Raw genomic sequence first — 23,416 nt, 5'->3', positions numbered from 1 at the left:
GTTGTCTGTACATACACCACGCGGGTGCTACAGCGAATTCTTTGCCAGCATCGCCAACAAGCATCCCCTGAATGAGGTTGTACAATCAATTTGGGGAATATTGGAGCAGTTTGCATGCGGCTTTAAGGCACAAAAGGAGTCTGACGCAATGTTGTGTGGCGCCCTCGCAACGTAACGCAATGTTGCACGTGACATGCACATGCAAACATTATAACACATTCTTTTTGTCATGTTGAATAAGACCACATACTCTTAGGATTTCCTTCGCCTTTTCTGTTTCGTTCACAGCTTGCTTTTTCTCCAGTCGCAATTTCTTCTGTTGCTCACGGTTTTCACGCTCTAACGCACTTTGTATTTTTCTGTCGTTAACAAAAATAATCAATTCGAAAGTTTTAATCAAAATATCTAAGCAAAGACGTATAAGGGGATAACATATACCGACCGTTAGAAAAATGGGGAAGCTATTTGATAGGAATTCTTCACAATATTTTTTCCTCCAACGCTAACAAAAGTGAAAAACAAAAAACGGTTTTATCAAGTTCTCAGTGGTTGGGAATGTACGATTGGTTTACAGTTGACAATGTTTTTCATTTCACGATTAGAATATCTATTCCTAAGACCAAAGAAATACTCATTATTGCAACAAGCAATACTCCGAGCATTGTAAATGATAAAACCGAGCCACATTTAGGCATGAGTATCCGGAAATCCGGCGTCTTACTTGGATCTGGCTAGCTCCGCCTGAAGGTCCTCAAACTTCGTTTTGAACCATTTATGCGCTTGCTTTAAATTCTCAGAAACCTGTAGACAAGAATGCGTTTTAATTAACGAGAGCAATGCTGTTGACAGCGAATGCATGAATTCCAAGAATACGTCACCTGCTGACTCTCGTTGTTCGCTTCTCGCAGCTTCTGCTCTGTCTCCTCCCTGATGGAGTTCAGCTCTTTTTCTTTCGATTGCAATTTCTAGGGAAATGCGAAATGCGCACACGTTTCAGTAGGCTAAACTTTAATTCAGGTATATCTGACTCTTTTTGTATGACAAGAAAATGCCTGAATCTACCCGCTGGTTACGCCCACAGGCAAAACTCCACAGTTGATGGGAACTGCGATTGCTTGAAAGTAGCACTTAGGTTAATAGCAACTCACCATCCTCTATCCAACGATAAGCAAGATTTGACGATAACATTTCTTTTCCCCGGAAAAAAAACCGATCCAACGTTATCCCACTTTCACGATACAACTCCTAAATATGAGTTGGTCATCCTCTTACTAGTAGCCACGCTTTCTTACCTTTAATCTCTGTTCCAAGTCTTTACGTTTCGCTCTTTCTTTTTCTAGTTCTTTGTCCTTTTGTCTGGATGATAAGGGTAGGGAGAACAGAGTTAAACATCTACTAAGTAATCATTTATTCAAACGAAAAGGAAAAGTTCCCACAAAAAATCTTTCTGGAAAGTTTGGACAATATAGCGAACATTCCTGTTAACTCAAACGTTTCTCAAAAACTATCACAAAAATTGGTTGGGCAGAAATTCATGAAAAGTATTCATGTTTCCACCAATCTGTTTCTAATAGCAACGAAGGCAAGTCTAACACACCGGAATACGTTGGGCGTTCGGTTGGGTATCACTTACAAGGAGCGTTGCTTAAAACACAGGAATTCGACAATTCGGACGAAAGTGGTCTCAATGTTTACAAAAAGCCTCGTACCTGTTCGCCTGCGCTGCTTCATTCTGTGCTTCAATGAGGGACTGTAATTCATGCTTTAAGGCGCCAACTTTAGAGACAAACTCTTCAATTGTTTTCGACTAAATAAGGGACATATCGTTAGATATAAATTGTGTTCGGTTTTTTTACCATGTTTTTAGATTTTTGTATCGGTTTATTGGAGCGCCAGTACCGGTCAGCGGTACTTAGTTATGTTACGTTCACCAAATCCTGCCATCTCCCCGCCATCTTGTTTTTTGCTGTGTTACGATACTGGCTTTGGTTCTCTGTTGATTAAAGCGTTTCCAAGTTGTGTCCTAGTTTGTGGTCTTATTCAACTGGCGTGGTGGCAGCTGGATTTCGTCCCTTCGTCTCTTTCGCCAAAAAAATCACAGAATAGAACAGCAAACGCCGCTGTGACAGCACAACTTATTTACCGAAGAAATGGCTGCTACTCACAGAGCACCAAAACAATGGAGCCTATCTAAAACCGAAACTATCACCAGTTTTGAAAACTGGAAGCAAAACCTGATGTATACGCTGTCTCTCGATACAAATTTCTCAACTTATCTTGCCGATGGAGCTACATGGAAAAGGAAAACAAAGACCGAACCTCTCCGTGGCTATACCGATGATGATGAAACCGTTCAGCAATCAAAACGCCTCACTGCCCAACAGAAGGTGAACTTTTTAGAACTTATGCTAGGACAAATCGCAAACTACTGTCCTATTATTTCGAGAAACACTTTAGTTAAGAACTCTACATCTCTAGAGTTTATCTGGCAGGCGATCCGACAACATTTTGGATTTCAAGTAACTGGTGCACACTTCATAGATTTCGTCGACATCCATCTAGAGCCCGACGAGCGCCCGGAAGACCTGTTTCAAAGACTTATGGCTTTCGCCGAGGATTCCCTCCTCAAACCCAATAACCTAACTCACCATGGCGAACAAGTAACAGAAGAAGAGGAACTTTCCCCAACACTAGAAAACCTCATAGTGTTGACTTGGCTGAGGCTTATTCACCCATCACTACCTCGCCTTGTTAAGCAACGGTACGGGACAGAGCTACGTTCTAGGACTCTCGCATCGATCAAACCAGAAATCTCTCAGGCATTGAGCTCCCTGCTAGAGGAAATTCGCACGTCCGATGATGCAAAGATCCTTCGCTCAGCCGTCAGCAACACTTATCAGTGGAAACCTGCCACAAGCCACAACAATCAGTGGAAACCGGCACCAAATAGCAAGACCACATCAAGAAAGCCCCGCTCCTCGAAGGTATGCCCACTCTGCAGTCAGGCTAATCGGTCGGATACTCATCACTTCCTAAGCGAATGCAAATTTCTCCCAGATAGCGATCGGCGCTATATGATTAAAGCAAGACAAATCGCTGACATCTTCGACGACAATGACTCTGAGTTAGAGACACACGCCCAAATGCCCTCGACTGAGTCCATCGACCCCCCCGCACACACTGCCCATGACGCGGTCGTCCTCAGAATACAGACCCGCCAGTCACCATATCTAGACGTCTTCTACAATCACCATACCGTACGAATGACCGTCGACAGCGGTGCCACAGGCAACATGATAAGACTCTCCACCGCGACACGCCTCGGTTGCAATATTACAACCAGCTCTCAGTCCGTAAGCCAGGCCGACGGCTCATCCCAGTTACATGTTGTTGGTGAAACGCGCCTTTCTTTCACCCGGGCAGATAAGTCTTTCTCATTTGAAGGTCTCGTTGTAGAAAACCTAGACGTAGAAGTGTTAGCCGGCACGCCCTTTATGGAGAAAAATGACATTGCGGTCCGACCTGCAAAAGGGCAGATTATCCTTGGAGACAACACCATCTACACTTATGGAGCCCACCACTCCACCCTCACCTCGACCACGGCACGCCTTGTAACCGTCCTCCGTGCACCACCACGCAACGCAACAGTCTGGCCAGGCGAGTTTCTTGAAATCACACTACCGGACGACACACCCACTGATGCCGAGTATGCACTTGAACCTCGTACCGACGCGCCGAGCGCTCGTAGAGTAAAACCATCTGCTGTCTGGCCTCCCCCTGGCATCGTTACCAGCATAGCCGGAAGAATACGTATTCCCAACCTTACATCGGAGCCACGCTCACTCAAACGTAACGAGCACTTCTGTCAAGTCCGCCAACTTTTCGAACCATCGAACGTCACAACGACCAGCCCAGCCCGTGCGTTCCCTTCTACAGACACCCTTCATTCAGCAAACGTTTCTCTAGATCCTGACAGTTTGCTACCATCAGATATCAAAGCCAAGTTCAAAGCCCTCCACCATGAATACGACCAGGTGTTTGACGCTAATATCGAAGGCTACAACGGCCACGTAGGCCCCTTCGAAGCCAGAGTCAACATGGGGCCTGTTGAACCCCCCCAACGGAAAGGGCGCCTTCCCCAATATGCACGTGAAAAACTTCTCGAGTTACAAGATAAATTTGATGAACTGGAGAATCAGGGGGTCTTTAAACGCCCAGAAGACGTAGGCATCTCCGTGGAATATCTAAATCCATCATTTCTAGTCCGCAAGCCGAATGGAGGTTCACGCCTTGTAACAGCCTTTGCTGATGTTGGAAGATACAGCAAACCTCAACCGTCGTTAATGCCAAACGTCGATTCAACATTACGCCAAATCGCCCAATGGAATCACCTCATTGCGACTGACCTAACCAGTGCATTTTATCAGATCCCTCTGTCAAGAGACTCTCTGAAATACTGCGGAGTCGCAACTCCCTTTCGCGGCGTCAGAGTTTACACCCGTTGTGCAATGGGTATGCCTGGTTCTGAAACTGCGTTAGAAGAACTAATGTGCCGCGTCCTTGGAGATCTTCTTGCTGAAGGCGTTGTTGTCAAGCTTGCCGATGATCTCTACTGTGGAGGAAACACCCCACATGAACTCTTCAGCAACTGGAAAAGAACCCTCCAGGCTCTTCACGAATGCAATCTTCGCTTGTCTGCCTCCAAAACAATCATCAACCCCAAGACCACTACTATTCTTGGATGGATCTGGAGTGCAGGCACCTTGAAGGCTAGCCCCCACCGAGTTGCTACGCTAGCCCAATGTCCAACCCCAACTACCGTTGGTCGCATGCGTTCTTTTATTGGCGCATACAAGGTACTTTCACGAGTCGTACCACAGTGCTCCACATTTCTATCACCCCTCGACGAAATTGTCGCTGGCCGGGAGTCACGAGATACTATTGAGTGGACTGACAATCTACATACGGCTTTCTATAATGCCCAGAAGGCCCTCTCTTCCACCCGCGTCATCACCCTGCCAAGACCTGAGGATTTCCTATGGATTGTCACGGATGGCGCCCTGCGTGACCCAGGAATCGGCGCCACACTTTACATCACACGTAACGGCAACCTACACCTCGCTGGGTTCTACAGCGCCAAGCTAAAAGGTTCACAGTCGTCTTGGTTGCCCTGCGAAGTTGAGGCACTGTCTATAGCCTCTGCTACCAGACATTTCAGCCCCTACTTAATACAATCTCATCACCGAGCGTCCATCTTGACTGACAGCAAACCCTGCGTACAGGCGTACGAGAAATTATGCCGCGGCGAGTTTTCCGCAAGCCCACGAATTTCGACCTTCCTCTCTGCAGTCAGTCAGTACCAAGCCACAGTCAGACACGTATCAGGGTCCTCCATTCTCCCCTCAGATTTCGCAAGTCGAAACGCTCCACCGTGCGAAGATGAAGCCTGTCAGATCTGTTCCTTTGTCAAACAGCTCGGGGACTCTGTTGTCAGGCGCTCATCAATTCAGGACGTCATTGATGGCAACGAGCGGCTCCCTTTCACTAGCCGATCAGCTTGGCTCGCGATTCAGTCCGAATGTCCTGACTTACGTCGAACTCACTCCCACCTCAAACAGGGCACCCGACCTTCGAAAAAGGTAACAAACATCAAAGACGTCAAACGATATCTTGGTGTCGCCACCATCGCCAAGGATGGCTTACTCGTCGTAAAACGTGAAACACCCTTATCGCCCAGCCGTGAGTGCATCATTGTTCCACGTCGCGTTCTTGACGGCGTACTCACAGCTCTACATATTCAGCTATGTCACCCGTCAACTCACCAACTCAAGATGGCCACCAAGCGCTATCTGTTCGCCCTTGATCTTGAGAAGGCCATCGTTCGCGTGTCTCAAGCTTGCCACCATTGCGCTTCTCTCCGTACAAGCAGCAAAGCACGTATAGAACAGTCGTCTTGCGACCCGCCCGACGCCATTGGAGTTTCTTTCGCAGCAGACGTCATACGTCGGTCACGCCAGTTTATCCTGATTGTACGAGAGTGCGTGACTTCGTACACCACCAGCTTACTGTTAACCAACGAGCAGCACTCTACCCTTCGCGATGCTCTCATTCGTCTTTGCGTGCAGATGCGTCCCCTCGACGGTCCCGTCGCCATCATTCGCACTGACCCAGCCCCAGGATTTCAAGCGCTAAAGGAAGACAAGCTCCTGCAACACCATCGATTAGTCCTCGAAATTGGACGCGCAAAGAACGTCAATAAGAACCCGGTAGCTGAAAAGGCAGTACAAGAGTTAGAACGTGAGATCCTACAGCTTGACCCACTAGGGGGCCCTGTCTCTGAAGTAGCACTTGCAGTCGCTACAGCTAATCTCAACGCCCGCATCCGATTACGTGGTCTGTCTGCGAGGGAAATGTGGACTCAGCGTGACCAGTTTTCCAACAGTCAACTCCCCTTCCAAGACCAAACCCTCATAGAGAAACAGCACAACCAGCGGAATTCTAACCACGCGTACAGCGAGAAATCTAAAGCGCCCACCGCAGACTTTCGCCCATCCACAGCAATCACTGTTGGCGACCTCATTTACCTGCATCCCGACAGGAACAAGACCCGAGGGCGAGATAGATATCTCGTCGTAGACACTGAAGGAGGCTTCTGTAATATCAGAAAGTTTATTGGCTCGCAGTTACGTTCTACGTCATACAGAGTAAAAAAAACAGATTGCTACAGGGTTCCATCTGAAGTACCGGACAAGACACCGACTGCAGCCTATGACTGTGACTCTTCCGCAGATGAAGATGACACTCCGGACACCAAGAGGCTTCCGCCCCCAGCCCCACCAGATATACCGACAGCGATAACTGATCCACCTTCCCGGGATGTACCACCCCAAAGTGATGCCGAAGCCTCTGAGACGAGAGCTATGGACTTCAGTCACTGTCCCTCCAATCTTCAAGATGATGACACATCCCCACCTAGGAGGTCTACCCGCGAGCGTCACCTTCCCTTACGTTATAGAGATGACGACTTTATCACTGACTTTAAATAGGGCTTAATGTATAAACTATGCTAGCAATTAGGCTTACTGTTATAGTCCTATCCTTTAATCAGTCCATCGTATTTACATTGTACGCCGTGAAAGACATTAGTTGTGTGATTTCTCTACAGTAGATAGTATAAGAGAGAAAGAAAGGAAGTCACGCCAGTACCGGTCAGCGGTACTTAGTTATGTTACGTTCACCAAATCCTGCCATCTCCCCGCCATCTTGTTTTTTGCTGTGTTACGATACTGGCTTTGGTTCTCTGTTGATTAAAGCGTTTCCAAGTTGTGTCCTAGTTTGTGGTCTTATTCAACTGGCGGAGGGTTTCACCACGCGTACCAACAAATATCTAAATGCATAAACATCAAACGGCCCTGAAAAAGAATTCAACAACGCGACAAGGATAGTTAACTCCGTTAGCTAAGTTTTAGGCGCCTGTTTTACGCTGTCTTGACATGACATTATTTTTGTTCTACTGTTGTGCGTATTTCTACATCAATAAACTGTTTCCAGAAAATGTATTCACCTGCTCCTTGTTTTTACGCATGTACTCGGCCTTTACTTTTTCCATTTGGTTTAGCTCTCCTTGGAACCTTTGCACTTTCACGGTAGCTTCCTCTTCGTCCTCTTGGCGCTGCTTCTTTTCCCTTTTCACCTGGTCAAGCTGGTACTTCAGGCTCTTCGCTCGTCCTTTGGTTTTCTCAAGTTGTTGTTCCAACCCCCGAAGGTTATCCTCCAACGTCTGGTTTGCCCCTTTTAGGTGAGAGTTTGATTCTAGAGCCTCATCCAGATCTCGCTTAAGCTGTGACAATAAAGAACAGAACAGCAGAACAAAATGTGACTGCTTGTTTAACTTAACACCTAGTAAGGTAAAGTTATGGAAATCGATGTCAGGTGACGTGTTGTAAGGTAGGGTAAGTATTAAACATTACACGAGGTAGAGTGAGATAAGATGAAGTGTATTGTGAGGTGAAAGGACGTGTTGTAAGGTAGGGTGAGTATTAAACATTACACGAGGTAGAGTGAGATAAGATGAAGTGTATTGTGAGGTGAAAGGACGTGTTGTAAGGTAGGGTGAGTATTTAACATTACACGAGGTAGAGTGAGATGAGATGAAGTGTATTGTGGGGTGAAGTAACGTGTTGTAAGCCAAGGTAAGTATTAAACATTACAAGAGGTAGAGTGAGATAAGATGAAGTGTATTGTGAGGTGAAGTAACGTGTTGTAAGGTAGGGTGAGTATTAAACATTACACGAGGTAGAGTAAGATGGGATGAAGTGTATTGTGAGGTGAAGTAACGTGTTGTAAGGTAGGGTGAGTATTAAACATTACACGAGGTAGAGTGAGATAAGATGAAGTGTATTGTGAGGTGAAGTAACGTGTTGTAAGGTAGGGTGAGTATTAAACATTACACGAGGTAGAGTGAGATAAGATGAAGTGTATTGTGAGGTGAAAGGACGTGTTGTAAGGTAGGGTGAGTATTAAACATTACACGAGGTAGAGTGAGATAAGATGAAGTGTATTGTGAGGTGAAAGGACATGTTGTAAGGTAGGGTGAGTATTTAACATTACACGAGGTAGAGTGAGATGAGATGAAGTGTATTGTGAGGTGAAAGGACGTGTTGTAAGGTAGGGTGAGTATTTAACATTACACGAGGTAGAGGGAGATGAGATGAAGTGTATTGTGAGGTGAAGTAACGTGTTGTAAGGTAGGGTGAGTATTAAACATTACACGAGGTAGAGGGAGATGAGATGAAGTGTATTGTGAGGTGAAGTAACGTGTTGTAAGGTAGGGTGAGTATTAAACATTACACGAGGTAGAGTGAGATAAGATGAAGTGTATTGTGAGGTGAAGTAACGTGTTGTAAGGTAGGGTGAGTATTAAACATTACACGAGGTAGAGTGAGATAAGATGAAGTGTATTGTGAGGTGAAAGGACGTGTTGTAAGGTAGGGTGAGTATTAAACATTACACGAGGTAGAGTGAGATAAGATGAAGTGTATTGTGAGGTGAAAGGACATGTTGTAAGGTAGGGTGAGTATTTAACATTACACGAGGTAGAGTGAGATAAGATGAAGTGTATTGTGAGGTGAAAGGACATGTTGTAAGGTAGGGTGAGTATTTAACATTACACGAGGTAGAGGGAGATGAGATGAAGTGTATTGTGAGGTGAAAGGACGTGTTGTAAGGTAGGGTGAGTATTTAACATTACACGAGGTAGAGTGAGATGAGATGAAGTGTATTGTGAGATGAAAGGACGTGTTGTAAGGTAGGGTGAGTATTAAACATTACACGAGGTAGAGTGAGATGAGATGAAGTGTATTGTGAGGTGAAGTAACGTGTTGTAAGGTAGGGTGAGTATTAAACATTACACGAGGTAGAGTGAGATGAGATGAAGTGTATTGTGAGGTGAAGTAACGTGTTGTAAGGTAGGGTGAGTATTAAACATTACACGAGGTAGAGTGAGATGAGATGAAGTGTATTGTGAGGTGAAGTAACGTGTTGTAAGCCAAGGTAAGTATTAAACATTACACGAGGTAGAGTGAGATGAGATGAAGTGTATTGTGAGGTGAAGTAACGTGTTGTAAGGTAGGGTAAGTATTAAACATTACACGAGGCAGAGTGAGATGAGATGAAGTGTATTGTGAGGTGAAGTAACGTGTTGTAAGCCAAGGTAAGTATTAAACATTACACGAGGTAGAGTGAGATGAGATGAAGTGTATTGTGAGGTGAAGTAACGTGTTGTAAGGTAGGGTGAGTATTAAACATTACACGAGGTAGAGGGAGATGAGATGAAGTGTATTGTGAGGTGAAGTAACGTGTTGTAAGGTAGGGTGAGTATTAAACATTACACGAGGTAGAGGGAGATGAGATGAAGTGTATTGTGAGGTGAAGTAACGTGTTGTAAGGTAAGGTAAGTATTAAACATTACACGAGGTAGAGGGAGATGAGATGAAGTGTATTGTGAGGTGAAGTAACGTGTTGTAAGCCAAGGTAAGTATTAAACATTACACGAGGTAGAGGGAGATGAGATGAAGTGTATTGTGAGGTGAAGTAACGTGTTGTAAGGTAGGGTGAGTATTAAACATTACACGAGGTAGAGTGAGATGAGATGAAGTGTATTGTGAGGTGAAGTAACGTGTTGTAAGCCAAGGTAAGTATTAAACATTACACGAGGTAGAGTGAGATGAGATGAAGTGTATTGTGAGGTGAAGTAACGTGTTGTAAGCCAAGGTAAGTATTTAACATTACACGAGGTAGAGGGAGATGAGATGAAGTGTATTGTGAGGTGAAGTAACGTGTTGTAAGGTAGGGTGAGTATTAAACATTACACGAGGTAGAGTGAGATGAGATGAAGTGTATTGTGAGGTGAAGTAACGTGTTGTAAGGTAGGGTGAGTATTAAACATTACACGAGGTAGAGTGAGATGAGATGAAGTGTATTGTAAGGTGAAGTAATGTGTTGTAAGCCAAGGTAAGTATTAAACATTACACGAGGTAGAGTGAGATGAGATGAAGTGTATTGTGAGGTGAAGTAACGTGTTGTAAGGTAGGGTGAGTATTAAACATTACACGAGGTAGAGTGAGATGAGATGAAGTGTATTGTGAGGTGAAGTAACGTGTTGTAAGGTAGGGTGAGTATTAAACATTACACGAGGTAGAGTGAGATGAGATGAAGTGTATTGTGAGGTGAAGTAACGTGTTGTAAGCCAAGGTAAGTATTAAACATTACACGAGGTAGAGTGAGATGAGATGAAGTGTATTGTGAGGTGAAGTAACGTGTTGTAAGCCAAGGTAAGTATTAAACATTACACGAGGTAGAGTGAGATGAGATGAAGTGTATTGTGAGGTGAAGTAATGTGTTGTAAGCCAAGGTAAGTATTAAACATTACACGAGGTAGAGTGAGATAAGATGAAGTGTATTGTAAGGTGAAGTAACGTGTTGTAAGCCAAGGTAAGTATTAAACATTACACGAGGTAGAGTGAGATGAGATGAAGTGTATTGTGAGGTGAAGTAACGTGTTGTAAGCCAAGGTAAGTATTTAACATTACACGAGGTAGAGGGAGATGAGATGAAGTGTATTGTGAGGTGAAGTAACGTGTTGTAAGGTAGGGTGAGTATTAAACATTACACGAGGTAGAGTGAGATGAGATGAAGTGTATTGTGAGGTGAAGTAACGTGTTGTAAGGTAGGGTGAGTATTAAACATTACACGAGGTAGAGTGAGATGAGATGAAGTGTATTGTAAGGTGAAGTAATGTGTTGTAAGCCAAGGTAAGTATTAAACATTACACGAGGTAGAGTGAGATGAGATGAAGTGTATTGTGAGGTGAAGTAACGTGTTGTAAGCCAAGGTAAGTATCAAACATTACACGAGGTAGAGGGAGATGAGATGAAGTGTATTGTGAGGTGAAGTAATGTGTTGTAAGCCAAGGTAAGTATTAAACATTACACGAGGTAGAGTGAGATGAGATGAAGTGTAATGTGAGATGAAAGGACGTGTTGTAAGGTAGGGTGAGTATTTAACATTACACGAGGTAGAGTGAGATGAGATGAAGTGTATTGTGAGGTGAAGTAACGTGTTGTAAGCCAAGGTAAGTATTAAACATTACACGAGGTAGAGTGAGATAAGATGAAGTGTATTGTGAGGTGAAGTAACGTGTTGTAAGCCAAGGTAAGTATCAAACATTATACGAGGTAGAGGGAGATGAGATGAAGTGTATTGTGAGGTGAAGTAATGTGTTGTAAGCCAAGGTAAGTATTAAACATTACACGAGGTAGAGTGAGATGAGATGAAGTGTATTGTGAGGTGAAGTAACGTGTTGTAAGCCAAGGTAAGTATTAAACATTACACGAGGCAGAGTGAGATGAGATGAAGTGTGTTGTGAGGTGAAGTAACGTGTTGTAAGGTAGGGTGAGTATTAAACATTACACGAGGTAGAGTGAGATGAGATGAAGTGTATTGTGAGGTGAAGTAACGTGTTGTAAGCCAAGGTAAGTATTAAACATTACACGAGGTAGAGTGAGATAAGATGAAGTGTATTGTGAGGTGAAGTAACGTGTTGTAAGCCAAGGTAAGTATTAAACATTACACGAGGTAGAGTGAGATGAGATGAAGTGTATTATGAGGTGAAGAAATGTGTTGTAAGCCAAGGTAAGTATTAAACATTACACGAGGCAGAGTGAGATGAGATGAAGTGTGTTGTGAGGTGAAGTAACGTGTTGTAAGCCAAGGTAAGTATTAAACATTACACGAGGCAGAGTGAGATAAGATGAAGTGTATTGTGAGATGAAGTAACGTGTTGTAAGGTAGGGTGAGTATTAAACATTACACGAGGTAGAGTGAGATGAGATGAAGTGTATTGTGAGGTGAAGTAATGTGTTGTAAGCCAAGGTAAGTATTAAACATTACACGAGGTAGAGGGAGATGAGATGAAGTGTATTGTGAGGTGAAGTAACGTGTTGTAAGCCAAGGTAAGTATTAAACATTACACGAGGTAGAGTGAGATGAGATGAAGTGTATTGTGAGGTGAAGTAACGTGTTGTAAGCCAAGGTAAGTATTAAACATTACACGAGGTAGAGTGAGATGAGATGAAGTGTATTGTGAGGTGAAGTAATGTGTTGTAAGCCAAGGTAAGTATTAAACATTACACGAGGTAGAGTGAGATAAGATGAAGTGTATTGTAAGGTGAAGTAACGTGTTGTAAGCCAAGGTAAGTATTAAACATTACACGAGGTAGAGTGAGATGAGATGAAGTGTATTGTGAGGTGAAGTAACGTGTTGTAAGCCAAGGTAAGTATTAAACATTACACGAGGTAGAGTGAGATGAGATGAAGTGTATTGTGAGGTGAAGTAATGTCTTGCAAGCCAAGGTAAGTATTAAACATTACACGAGGTAGAGGGAGATAAGATGAAGTGTATTGTGAGATGAAAGGACGTGTTGTAAGGTAGGGTGAGTATTTAACATTACACGAGGTAGAGTGAGATGAGATGAAGTGTATTGTGAGGTGAAGTAACGTGTTGTAAGCCAAGGTAAGTATTAAACATTACACGAGGTAGAGTGAGATGAGATGAAGTGTATTGTGAGGTGAAGTAACGTGTTGTAAGGTAGGGTAAGTATTAAACATTACACGAGGCAGAGTGAGATGAGATGAAGTGTATTGTGAGGTGAAGTAACGTGTTGTAAGCCAAGGTAAGTATTAAACATTACACGAGGTAGAGTGAGATGAGATGAAGTGTATTGTGAGGTGAAGTAACGTGTTGTAAGGTAGGGTGAGTATTAAACATTACACGAGGTAGAGGGAGATGAGATGAAGTGTATTGTGAGGTGAAGTAACGTGTTGTAAGGTAGGGTGAGTATTAAACATTACACGAGGTAGAGGGAGATGAGATGAAGTGTATTGTGAGGTGAAGTAACGTGTTGTAAGGTAAGGTAAGTATTAAACATTACACGAGGTAGAGGGAGATGAGATGAAGTGTATTGTGAGGTGAAGTAACGTGTTGTAAGCCAAGGTAAGTATTAAACATTACACGAGGTAGAGGGAGATGAGATGAAGTGTATTGTGAGGTGAAGTAACGTGTTGTAAGGTAGGGTGAGTATTAAACATTACACGAGGTAGAGTAAGATGAGATGAAGTGTATTGTGAGGTGAAGTAACGTGTTGTAAGCCAAGGTAAGTATTAAACATTACACGAGGTAGAGTGAGATGAGATGAAGTGTATTGTGAGGTGAAGTAACGTGTTGTAAGCCAAGGTAAGTATTTAACATTACACGAGGTAGAGGGAGATGAGATGAAGTGTATTGTGAGGTGAAGTAACGTGTTGTAAGGTAGGGTGAGTATTAAACATTACACGAGGTAGAGTGAGATGAGATGAAGTGTATTGTGAGGTGAAGTAACGTGTTGTAAGGTAGGGTGAGTATTAAACATTACACGAGGTAGAGTGAGATGAGATGAAGTGTATTGTAAGGTGAAGTAATGTGTTGTAAGCCAAGGTAAGTATTAAACATTACACGAGGTAGAGTGAGATGAGATGAAGTGTATTGTGAGGTGAAGTAACGTGTTGTAAGGTAGGGTGAGTATTAAACATTACACGAGGTAGAGTGAGATGAGATGAAGTGTATTGTGAGGTGAAGTAACGTGTTGTAAGGTAGGGTGAGTATTAAACATTACACGAGGTAGAGTGAGATGAGATGAAGTGTATTGTGAGGTGAAGTAACGTGTTGTAAGCCAAGGTAAGTATTAAACATTACACGAGGTAGAGTGAGATGAGATGAAGTGTATTGTGAGGTGAAGTAACGTGTTGTAAGCCAAGGTAAGTATTAAACATTACACGAGGTAGAGTGAGATGAGATGAAGTGTATTGTGAGGTGAAGTAATGTGTTGTAAGCCAAGGTAAGTATTAAACATTACACGAGGTAGAGTGAGATAAGATGAAGTGTATTGTAAGGTGAAGTAACGTGTTGTAAGCCAAGGTAAGTATTAAACATTACACGAGGTAGAGTGAGATGAGATGAAGTGTATTGTGAGGTGAAGTAACGTGTTGTAAGCCAAGGTAAGTATTTAACATTACACGAGGTAGAGGGAGATGAGATGAAGTGTATTGTGAGGTGAAGTAACGTGTTGTAAGGTAGGGTGAGTATTAAACATTACACGAGGTAGAGTGAGATGAGATGAAGTGTATTGTGAGGTGAAGTAACGTGTTGTAAGGTAGGGTGAGTATTAAACATTACACGAGGTAGAGTGAGATGAGATGAAGTGTATTGTAAGGTGAAGTAATGTGTTGTAAGCCAAGGTAAGTATTAAACATTACACGAGGTAGAGTGAGATGAGATGAAGTGTATTGTGAGGTGAAGTAACGTGTTGTAAGCCAAGGTAAGTATCAAACATTACACGAGGTAGAGGGAGATGAGATGAAGTGTATTGTGAGGTGAAGTAATGTGTTGTAAGCCAAGGTAAGTATTAAACATTACACGAGGTAGAGTGAGATGAGATGAAGTGTAATGTGAGATGAAAGGACGTGTTGTAAGGTAGGGTGAGTATTTAACATTACACGAGGTAGAGTGAGATGAGATGAAGTGTATTGTGAGGTGAAGTAACGTGTTGTAAGCCAAGGTAAGTATTAAACATTACACGAGGTAAAGTGAGATAAGATGAAGTGTATTGTGAGGTGAAGTAACGTGTTGTAAGCCAAGGTAAGTATCAAACATTACACGAGGTAGAGGGAGATGAGATGAAGTGTATTGTGAGGTGAAGTAATGTGTTGTAAGCCAAGGTAAGTATTAAACATTACACGAGGTAGAGTGAGATGAGATGAAGTGTATTGTGAGGTGAAGTAACGTGTTGTAAGCCAAGGTAAGTATTAAACATTACACGAGGCAGAGTGAGATGAGATGAAGTGTGTTGTGAGGTGAAGTAACGTGTTGTAAGGTAGGGTGAGTATTAAACATTACACGAGGTAGAGTGAGATGAGATGAAGTGTATTGTGAGGTGAAGTAACGTGTTGTAAGCCAAGGTAAGTATTAAACATTACACGAGGTAGAGTGAGATAAGATGAAGTGTATTGTGAGGTGAAGTAACGTGTTGTAAGCCAAGGTAAGTATTAAACATTACACGAGGTAGAGTGAGATGAGATGAAGTGTATTATGAGGTGAAGAAATGTGTTGTAAGCCAAGGTAAGTATTAAACATTACACGAGGCAGAGTGAGATGAGATGAAGTGTGTTGTGAGGTGAAGTAACGTGTTGTAAGCCAAGGTAAGTATTAAACATTACACGAGGCAGAGTGAGATAAGATGAAGTGTATTGTGAGATGAAGTAACGTGTTGTAAGGTAGGGTGAGTATTAAACATTACACGAGGTAGAGTGAGATGAGATGAAGTGTATTGTGAGGTGAAGTAATGTGTTGTAAGCCAAGGTAAGTATTAAACATTACACGAGGTAGAGGGAGATGAGATGAAGTGTATTGTGAGGTGAAGTAACGTGTTGTAAGCCAAGGTAAGTATTAAACATTACACGAGGTAGAGTGAGATGAGATGAAGTGTATTGTGAGGTGAAGTAACGTGTTGTAAGCCAAGGTAAGTATTAAACATTACACGAGGTAGAGTGAGATGAGATGAAGTGTATTGTGAGGTGAAGTAATGTGTTGTAAGCCAAGGTAAGTATTAAACATTACACGAGGTAGAGTGAGATAAGATGAAGTGTATTGTAAGGTGAAGTAACGTGTTGTAAGCCAAGGTAAGTATTAAACATTACACGAGGTAGAGTGAGATGAGATGAAGTGTATTGTGAGGTGAAGTAACGTGTTGTAAGCCAAGGTAAGTATTAAACATTACACGAGGTAGAGTGAGATGAGATGAAGTGTATTGTGAGGTGAAGTAATGTCTTGTAAGCCAAGGTAAGTATTAAACATTACACGAGGTAGAGGGAGATAAGATGAAGTGTATTGTGAGATGAAAGGACGTGTTGCAAGGTAGGGTGAGTATTTAACATTACACGAGGTAGAGTGAGATGAGATGAAGTGTATTGTGAGGTGAAGTAACGTGTTGTAAGCCAAGGTAAGTATTAAACATTACACGAGGTAGAGTGAGATGAGATGAAGTGTATTGTAAGGTGAAGTAATGTGTTGTAAGCCAAGGTAAGTATTAAACATTACACGAGGTAGAGTGAGATGAGATGAAGTGTATTGTGAAATGAAAGGACGTGTTGTAAGGTAGGGTGAGTATTTAACATTACACGAGGTAGAGTGAGATGAGATGAAGTGTATTGTGAGGTGAAGTAACGTGTTGTAAGCCAAGGTAAGTATTTAACATTACACGAGGTAGAGGGAGATAAGATGAAGTGTATTGTGAGGTGAAGTAACGTGTTGTAAGCCAAGGTAAGTATTAAACATTACACGAGGTAGAGGGAGATGAGATGAAGTGTATTGTAAGGTGAAGTAACGTGTTGTAAGGTAGGGTGAGTATTAAACATTACACGAGGTAGAGTGAGATGAGATGAAGTGTATTGTGAGGTGAAAGGACGTGTTGTAAGGTAGGGTAAGTATTTAACATTACACGAGGCAGAGTGAGATGAGATGAAGTGTATTGTGAGGTGAAGTAACGTGTTGTAAGCCAAGGTAAGTATTAAACATTACACGAGGTAGAGGGAGATGAGATGAAGTGTATTGTAAGGTGAAGTAACGTGTTGTAAGGTAGGGTGAGTATTAAACATTACACGAGGTAGAGTGAGATAAGATGAAGTGTATTGTGAGGTGAAAGGACGTGTTGTAAGGTAGGGTAAGTATTTAACATTACACGAGGCAGAGTGAGATGAGATGAAGTGTATTGTGAGGTGAAGTAACGTGTTGTAAGCCAAGGTAAGTATTAAACATTACACGAGGTAGAGGGAGATGAGATGAAGTGTATTGTAAGGTGAAGTAACGTGTTGTAAGGTAGGGTGAGTATTAAACATTACACGAGGTAGAGGGAGATGAGATGAAGTGTATTGTAAGGTGAAGTAACGTGTTGTAAGGTAGGGTGAGTATTAAACATTACACGAGGTAGAGTGAGATAAGATGAAGTGTATTGTGAGGTGAAAGGACGTGTTGTAAGGTAGGGTAAGTATTTAACATTACACGAGGCAGAGTGAGATGAGATGAAGTGTATTGTGAGGTGAAGTAACGTGTTGTAAGCCAAGGTAAGTATTAAACATTACACGAGGTAGAGGGAGATGAGATGAAGTGTATTGTAAGGTGAAGTAACGTGTTGTAAGGTAGGGTGAGTATTAAACATTACACGAGGTAGAGTGAGATGAGATGAAGTGTATTGTGAGGTGAAGTAACGTGTTGTAAGGTAGGGTGAGTATTAAACATTACACGAGGTAGAGTGAGATGAGATGAAGTGTATTGTGAGGTGAAGTAACGTGTTGTAAGGTAGGGTGAGTATTAAACATTACACGAGGTAGAGTGAGATGAGATGAAGTGTATTGTGAGGTGAAGTAACGTGTTGTAAGCCAAGGTAAGTATTAAACATTACACGAGGTAGAGTGAGATGAGATGAAGTGTATTGTGAGGTGAAGTAACGTGTTGTAAGCCAAGGTAAGTATTAAACATTACACGAGGTAGAGTGAGATGAGATGAAGTGTATTGTGAGGTGAAGTAATGTGTTGTAAGCCAAGGTAAGTATTAAACATTACACGAGGTAGAGTGAGATAAGATGAAGTGTATTGTAAGGTGAAGTAACGTGTTGTAAGCCAAGGTAAGTATTAAACATTACACGAGGTAGAGTGAGATGAGATGAAGTGTATTGTGAGGTGAAGTAACGTGTTGTAAGCCAAGGTAAGTATTAAACATTACACGAGGTAGAGTGAGATGAGATGAAGTGTATTGTGAGGTGAAGTAACGTGTTGTAAGCCAAGGTAAGTATTAAACATTACACGAGGTAGAGTGAGATAAGATGAAGTGTATTGTGAGGTGAAGTAATGTGTTGTAAGCCAAGGTAAGTATTAAACATTACACGAGGTAGAGGGAGATAAGATGAAGTGTATTGTGAGATGAAAGGACGTGTTGTAAGGTAGGGTGAGTATTTAACATTACACGAGGTAGAGTGAGATGAGATGAAGTGTATTGTGAGGTGAAGTAACGTGTTGTAAGCCAAGGTAAGTATTAAACATTACACGAGGTAGAGTGAGATGAGATGAAGTGTATTGTAAGGTGAAGTAATGTGTTGTAAGCCAAGGTAAGTATTAAACATTACACGAGGTAGAGTGAGATGAGATGAAGTGTATTGTGAAATGAAAGGACGTGTTGTAAGGTAGGGTGAGTATTTAACATTACACGAGGTAGAGTGAGATGAGATGAAGTGTATTGTGAGGTGAAGTAACGTGTTGTAAGCCAAGGTAAGTATTTAACATTACACGAGGCAGAGTGAGATGAGATGAAGTGTATTGTGAGGTGAAGTAACGTGTTGTAAGCCAAGGTAAGTATTAAACATTACACGAGGTAGAGTGAGATGAGATGAAGTGTATTGTGAGGTGAAGTAACGTGTTGTAAGGTAGGGTGAGTATTAAACATTACACGAGGTAGAGTGAGATAAGATGAAGTGTATTGTGAGGTGAAGTAACGTGTTGTAAGCCAAGGTAAGTATTAAACATTACACGAGGTAGAGGGAGATGAGATGAAGTGTATTGTGAGGTGAAGTAACGTGTTGTAAGCCAAGGTAAGTATTTAACATTACACGAGGTAGAGTGAGATGAGATGAAGTGTATTGTGAGGTGAAGTAACGTGTTGTAAGCCAAGGTAAGTATTAAACATTACACGAGGTAGAGTGAGATGAGATGAAGTGTATTGTGAGGTGAAGTAACGTGTTGTAAGGTAGGGTAAGTATTAAACATTACAAGAGGTAGGGTGAGATAAGATGAAGTGTATTGTGAGATGAAAGGACGTGTTGTAAGGTAGGGTGAGTATTTAACATTACACGAGGTAGAGTGAGATGAGATGAAGTGTATTGTGAGGTGAAGTAACGTGTTGTAAGCCAAGGTAAGTATTAAACATTACACGAGGTAGAGGGAGATGAGATGAAGTGTATTGTGAGGTGAAGTAACGTGTTGTAAGCCAAGGTAAGTATTTAACATTACACGAGGTAGAGTGAGATGAGATGAAGTGTATTGTGAGGTGAAGTAACGTGTTGTAAGCCAAGGTAAGTATTAAACATTACACGAGGTAGAGTGAGATGAGATGAAGTGTATTGTGAGGTGAAGTAACGTGTTGTAAGCCAAGGTAAGTATTAAACATTACACGAGGTAGAGGGAGATGAGATGAAGTGTATTGTGAGGTGAAGTAACGTGTTGTAAGGTAGGGTGAGTATTAAACATTACACGAGGTAGAGTGAGATGAGATGAAGTGTATTGTGAGGTGAAGTAACGTGTTGTAAGGTAGGGTAAGTATTAAACATTACAAGAGGTAGGGTGAGATAAGATGAAGTGTATTGTGAGATGAAAGGACGTGTTGTAAGGTAGGGTGAGTATTTAACATTACACGAGGTAGAGTGAGATGAGATGAAGTGTATTGTGAGGTGAAGTAACGTGTTGTAAGCCAAGGTAAGTATTAAACATTACACGAGGTAGAGGGAGATGAGATGAAGTGTATTGTGAGATGAAAGGACGTGTTGTAAGGTAGGGTGAGTATTTAACATTACACGAGATAGAGTAAGATGGGATGAAGTGTATTGTAAGGTGAAGTAATACAAAAAGCCCAAACTGTCGTGTTCGTGAACAAGAAGAATAAATACAATATACCAAAAACTGGTAATCGACTCTACCAAATTTTCGTCTTTAATAAGACTTTTTCAGGGCAGACTTGTATCGTAAGGTGAAGTAACGTGTTGTAAGGCAAGGTAAGTATTTAAAACTGGGAATCAAGTTTTTTTGGGGAAGTGGGGCATGGCGAGGTTGAGTGGGGTAAGTGGGTGAAATTGGAATAAGTGAGGAAAGGTAAGGTAACGAAAGGTAGGGCGAATTTAAAAATAAAACATGAGGTACTTAGGCGAGGCTAGAAAGTACTTTACCTGGGCAAACTGATTTCTCTGCTTATTTTTTGTTGTCTGTAATTGTGACTCCAACTCTTCCATTCTATCCTGTAGCTCGGCCGTTTCTTGTTGTCCGTGGTCTCTAAAAACGTTTAACAACATCTCTCTTAATTCTGAATTTTATTCCTGAAGTTCTAGCTTTTCTTTCTTCTACAAAAATAAATACAAATAATAAGAGAAATAATAATTTTGATAAGACCGAGAATTAGGAGAAGACAACAAAAATGTTTTGAAACAGCGCCTAACGTTAGTTCTCAACGATTTCTATTGCCTTTTTTTTTACAATAGCACACACTCTAAGCATGATGTAGACATGTAATTGCCTTGATGTTTAGCCCAATTTAGTTACAGGGCGTAGCATACGCGTTAGACGTCTGGGGGGTTGTAATAGGGTAAGAGCCTTCATGTTTCGCCCCAACAAGTTAGGGCGTAGCATAAGCGATAGACGTCCGGGGGATGTAATAAAGAGCTTTCATTTTTCGGCTTAACAAGTTAGGGAGTAGCATAAGCAGTAGACGTCTGAGGGGTTGTATTTGAGTAAGAGCTTTCATCTCCCCCCCCCCCCCCCCCCCACATATTAAGTGCGTAGCATAAGCGGTAGACGTTTGAGGGGTTGTTATAGAGTAAAAGAGTTTATTTTTCGACTTCACGAGTATGGGCATGGCATAAGCGGTAGACGTTTGAGGGCAAGTACAAGAGGTCACCTGTCCTTGATAAGCTTCTCTAGCTCTACGTCCTTCCTGCCCAGCTCCATCTGCAGCCTCTCTGCTGTGCTCTGCAGTTTGGAGTTGGTCTGCATTGCTCGTTCAAGCTTCTGGGTCAACTCCTGGTGATCGTTCTTGGCACTCTTTACTGCCTCTCGCAGAGGACGAAGCTAAAGGTACAGACAATTAGCTAAAGTGTTGTTTCTCAGGAGCAAGGAAACCAGCTAAACAAAGTGTGAAGTATTCAGAGCTCACCAAGAGGGTGATTACCTGTCTCCTCAGCCCTGAAAGTTTAATGTAGCCTGTGCAAGCATTATAAGGGGGATCCCGTAACACAATATACACCAACAGTAAAAGCACCACTTGTGATGATGAATGATCATTCGCATCTAGCGTGCTAAGACGCTTACAAATAGTGTGTAAAATCCAAATTTAGCAGCTTTACCCTTTTTGGAAATGAATGCCGATACTTTCCACTTCGGAAAATTATCCCAACCATTCGAAACAATGGCATTTGATTAGGCATGGCTGGAGTTAGAAAGGCGTTTAAGAATGCCCAAAAGATAAACTAGAAAGCAAACTAGAAATGGAGAGAATTTAAGCCCCAACCATCAAGTCCAAATCTTGGGAATTCAAACTGTTACCTCATGCTGTTCACTGTTCTCCAGCCCCGCAAGTCTGTTATGAAGACTGTCTAGCTCGTATTGCAAATCTTGTACCCTCTCAAACGCTGCGTTTCTGAACAAATTCAAATATACAGAGTATATAATACATATTTGGAGAGAGTATAGAAATACATGTAAATAAAAATGGGTTGACCATGCTAGCAAATTTCACTTTCTCTGCTACAGAAAGTATATTTTTGCTGTCCCAACACGCAAGTAGTTTGTTATTTGCCTACGGTAATGCTTTCTAGAACACAGAAAGCATGGGTTAAGACACGAAACAGAATCATTTGTGTGAGCGTTTGAAGTGCCAATATGCTGGACTTGAACATTAAGTACCAGTCCTGTCCAAAGATCATAGTCTTTACTTCATTCTTGTATTGGGATTTGCAAATAATATGACTAAAGCAACAGACTGTAGTCAGCGACCAGAAGATATCATACATATACAGCGCTATGGTATGTCTATCAGCAAATCAACATACCTCTCCTTTGTTACACTCTTCAGTTCCGAGTCCCTGCGTCCTAGTTCCGTCTGCATGTTCTCGAGCGTGGCCTGTAGCTCCGCATGTGATCCCATTAGGCTCTCAGTCGTGCTGGTCAGGCGGCAGTTGTTTTCTCTTGCCTCGTTAAATGCCCTTTGTAAAGACTCAATCTGAAATGGGTTAATGGAAATTATTTCCTTATTCAGCACTTATTACAACGTCTTTGGCGATTAATCATCCATGCTCACAGCCTAAGCTTAGTATAGTTGAGAAGTTCAGTCTGTCTTAGGAAAATCTGGGATAGGTCGTCTTAGAATTTTCTTATTGATTCCAGTTAGCAATGTTTGATGTTAGCGTACTAGTTACACACTGACTATAGTTTTAATGTAAATATAGACGGAAACATGCTTTCTGTGGAAAAATAAGGTAAAACTCAGGGCCCATGTCACACAAGGTAATAATATATTGTTGTTAAATTGGGCCTTTGTAATATGTATCTCTTGCCACCTTATTCTGGTAATTCCTCTCTAGAGCCTCGGTATGGTGCACCAGCTTCTCCACCTCTCGCAATGCCTCGTCACGTGACGTAATCACAGCTCGCAGGTCGCTGTCCCTCATTCCAGAGTTCAACTCAAGCTGAAAAAAAAATACTTAGATAGTCATGCATTACCAATTTGCTACTTAATTTATGACACTTTCTCTGTCATTTTTGTATGTATGTGTGTCGTGTAAAAATGATCAGGAGCCTCATTTCTACTTATTCTGACTTGAAATACACTCCGCATGTATCTTCATCTCACCTGATGCAGGCGTCCTTGCAGCTCCTGGTTTTCTGTCCGACAAGACTGCAGCTCTGATAAAACCTGTGATCATAACGCACATTAAGTCTTGTGCAAGCACCTCTAGCCAAGCGCTGGAGCTGGTTATACAGCACTGTGGAAGGTGAAGCAATTTGCAGACAT

At 42.1% G+C, this 23,416-nt stretch overlaps 1 protein-coding gene across 1 annotated transcript in view; it reads right to left on the bottom strand.

Moving 5' to 3' along the window:
• LOC5511091 (coiled-coil domain-containing protein 150) overlaps positions 1 to 23,416 on the bottom strand; it is a 30,777-nt gene that overhangs the window by 1,036 nt on the left and 6,325 nt on the right. Inside the window, exons 13-24 of the mRNA XM_048724789.1 lie at positions 23,255 to 23,317; positions 22,962 to 23,090; positions 22,455 to 22,624; positions 21,949 to 22,042; positions 21,305 to 21,474; positions 20,580 to 20,682; positions 7,565 to 7,840; positions 1,710 to 1,807; positions 1,293 to 1,356; positions 879 to 965; positions 722 to 801; positions 251 to 359 (exon numbers count right to left, since the gene is read on the bottom strand). Of these exons, the coding sequence (XP_048580746.1) occupies positions 251 to 359; positions 722 to 801; positions 879 to 965; positions 1,293 to 1,356; positions 1,710 to 1,807; positions 7,565 to 7,840; positions 20,580 to 20,682; positions 21,305 to 21,474; positions 21,949 to 22,042; positions 22,455 to 22,624; positions 22,962 to 23,090; positions 23,255 to 23,317 (1,443 nt within the window). The remainder of the gene's footprint in view (positions 1 to 250; positions 360 to 721; positions 802 to 878; positions 966 to 1,292; positions 1,357 to 1,709; positions 1,808 to 7,564; positions 7,841 to 20,579; positions 20,683 to 21,304; positions 21,475 to 21,948; positions 22,043 to 22,454; positions 22,625 to 22,961; positions 23,091 to 23,254; positions 23,318 to 23,416) is intronic.

This window comes from Nematostella vectensis, chromosome 3 (assembly GCF_932526225.1).
Source record: "Nematostella vectensis chromosome 3, jaNemVect1.1, whole genome shotgun sequence".
In the NCBI taxonomy this organism is placed as follows: Eukaryota; Metazoa; Cnidaria; class Anthozoa; order Actiniaria; family Edwardsiidae; genus Nematostella; species Nematostella vectensis.
This window is presented reverse-complemented; position numbering and strand designations above follow the sequence as displayed.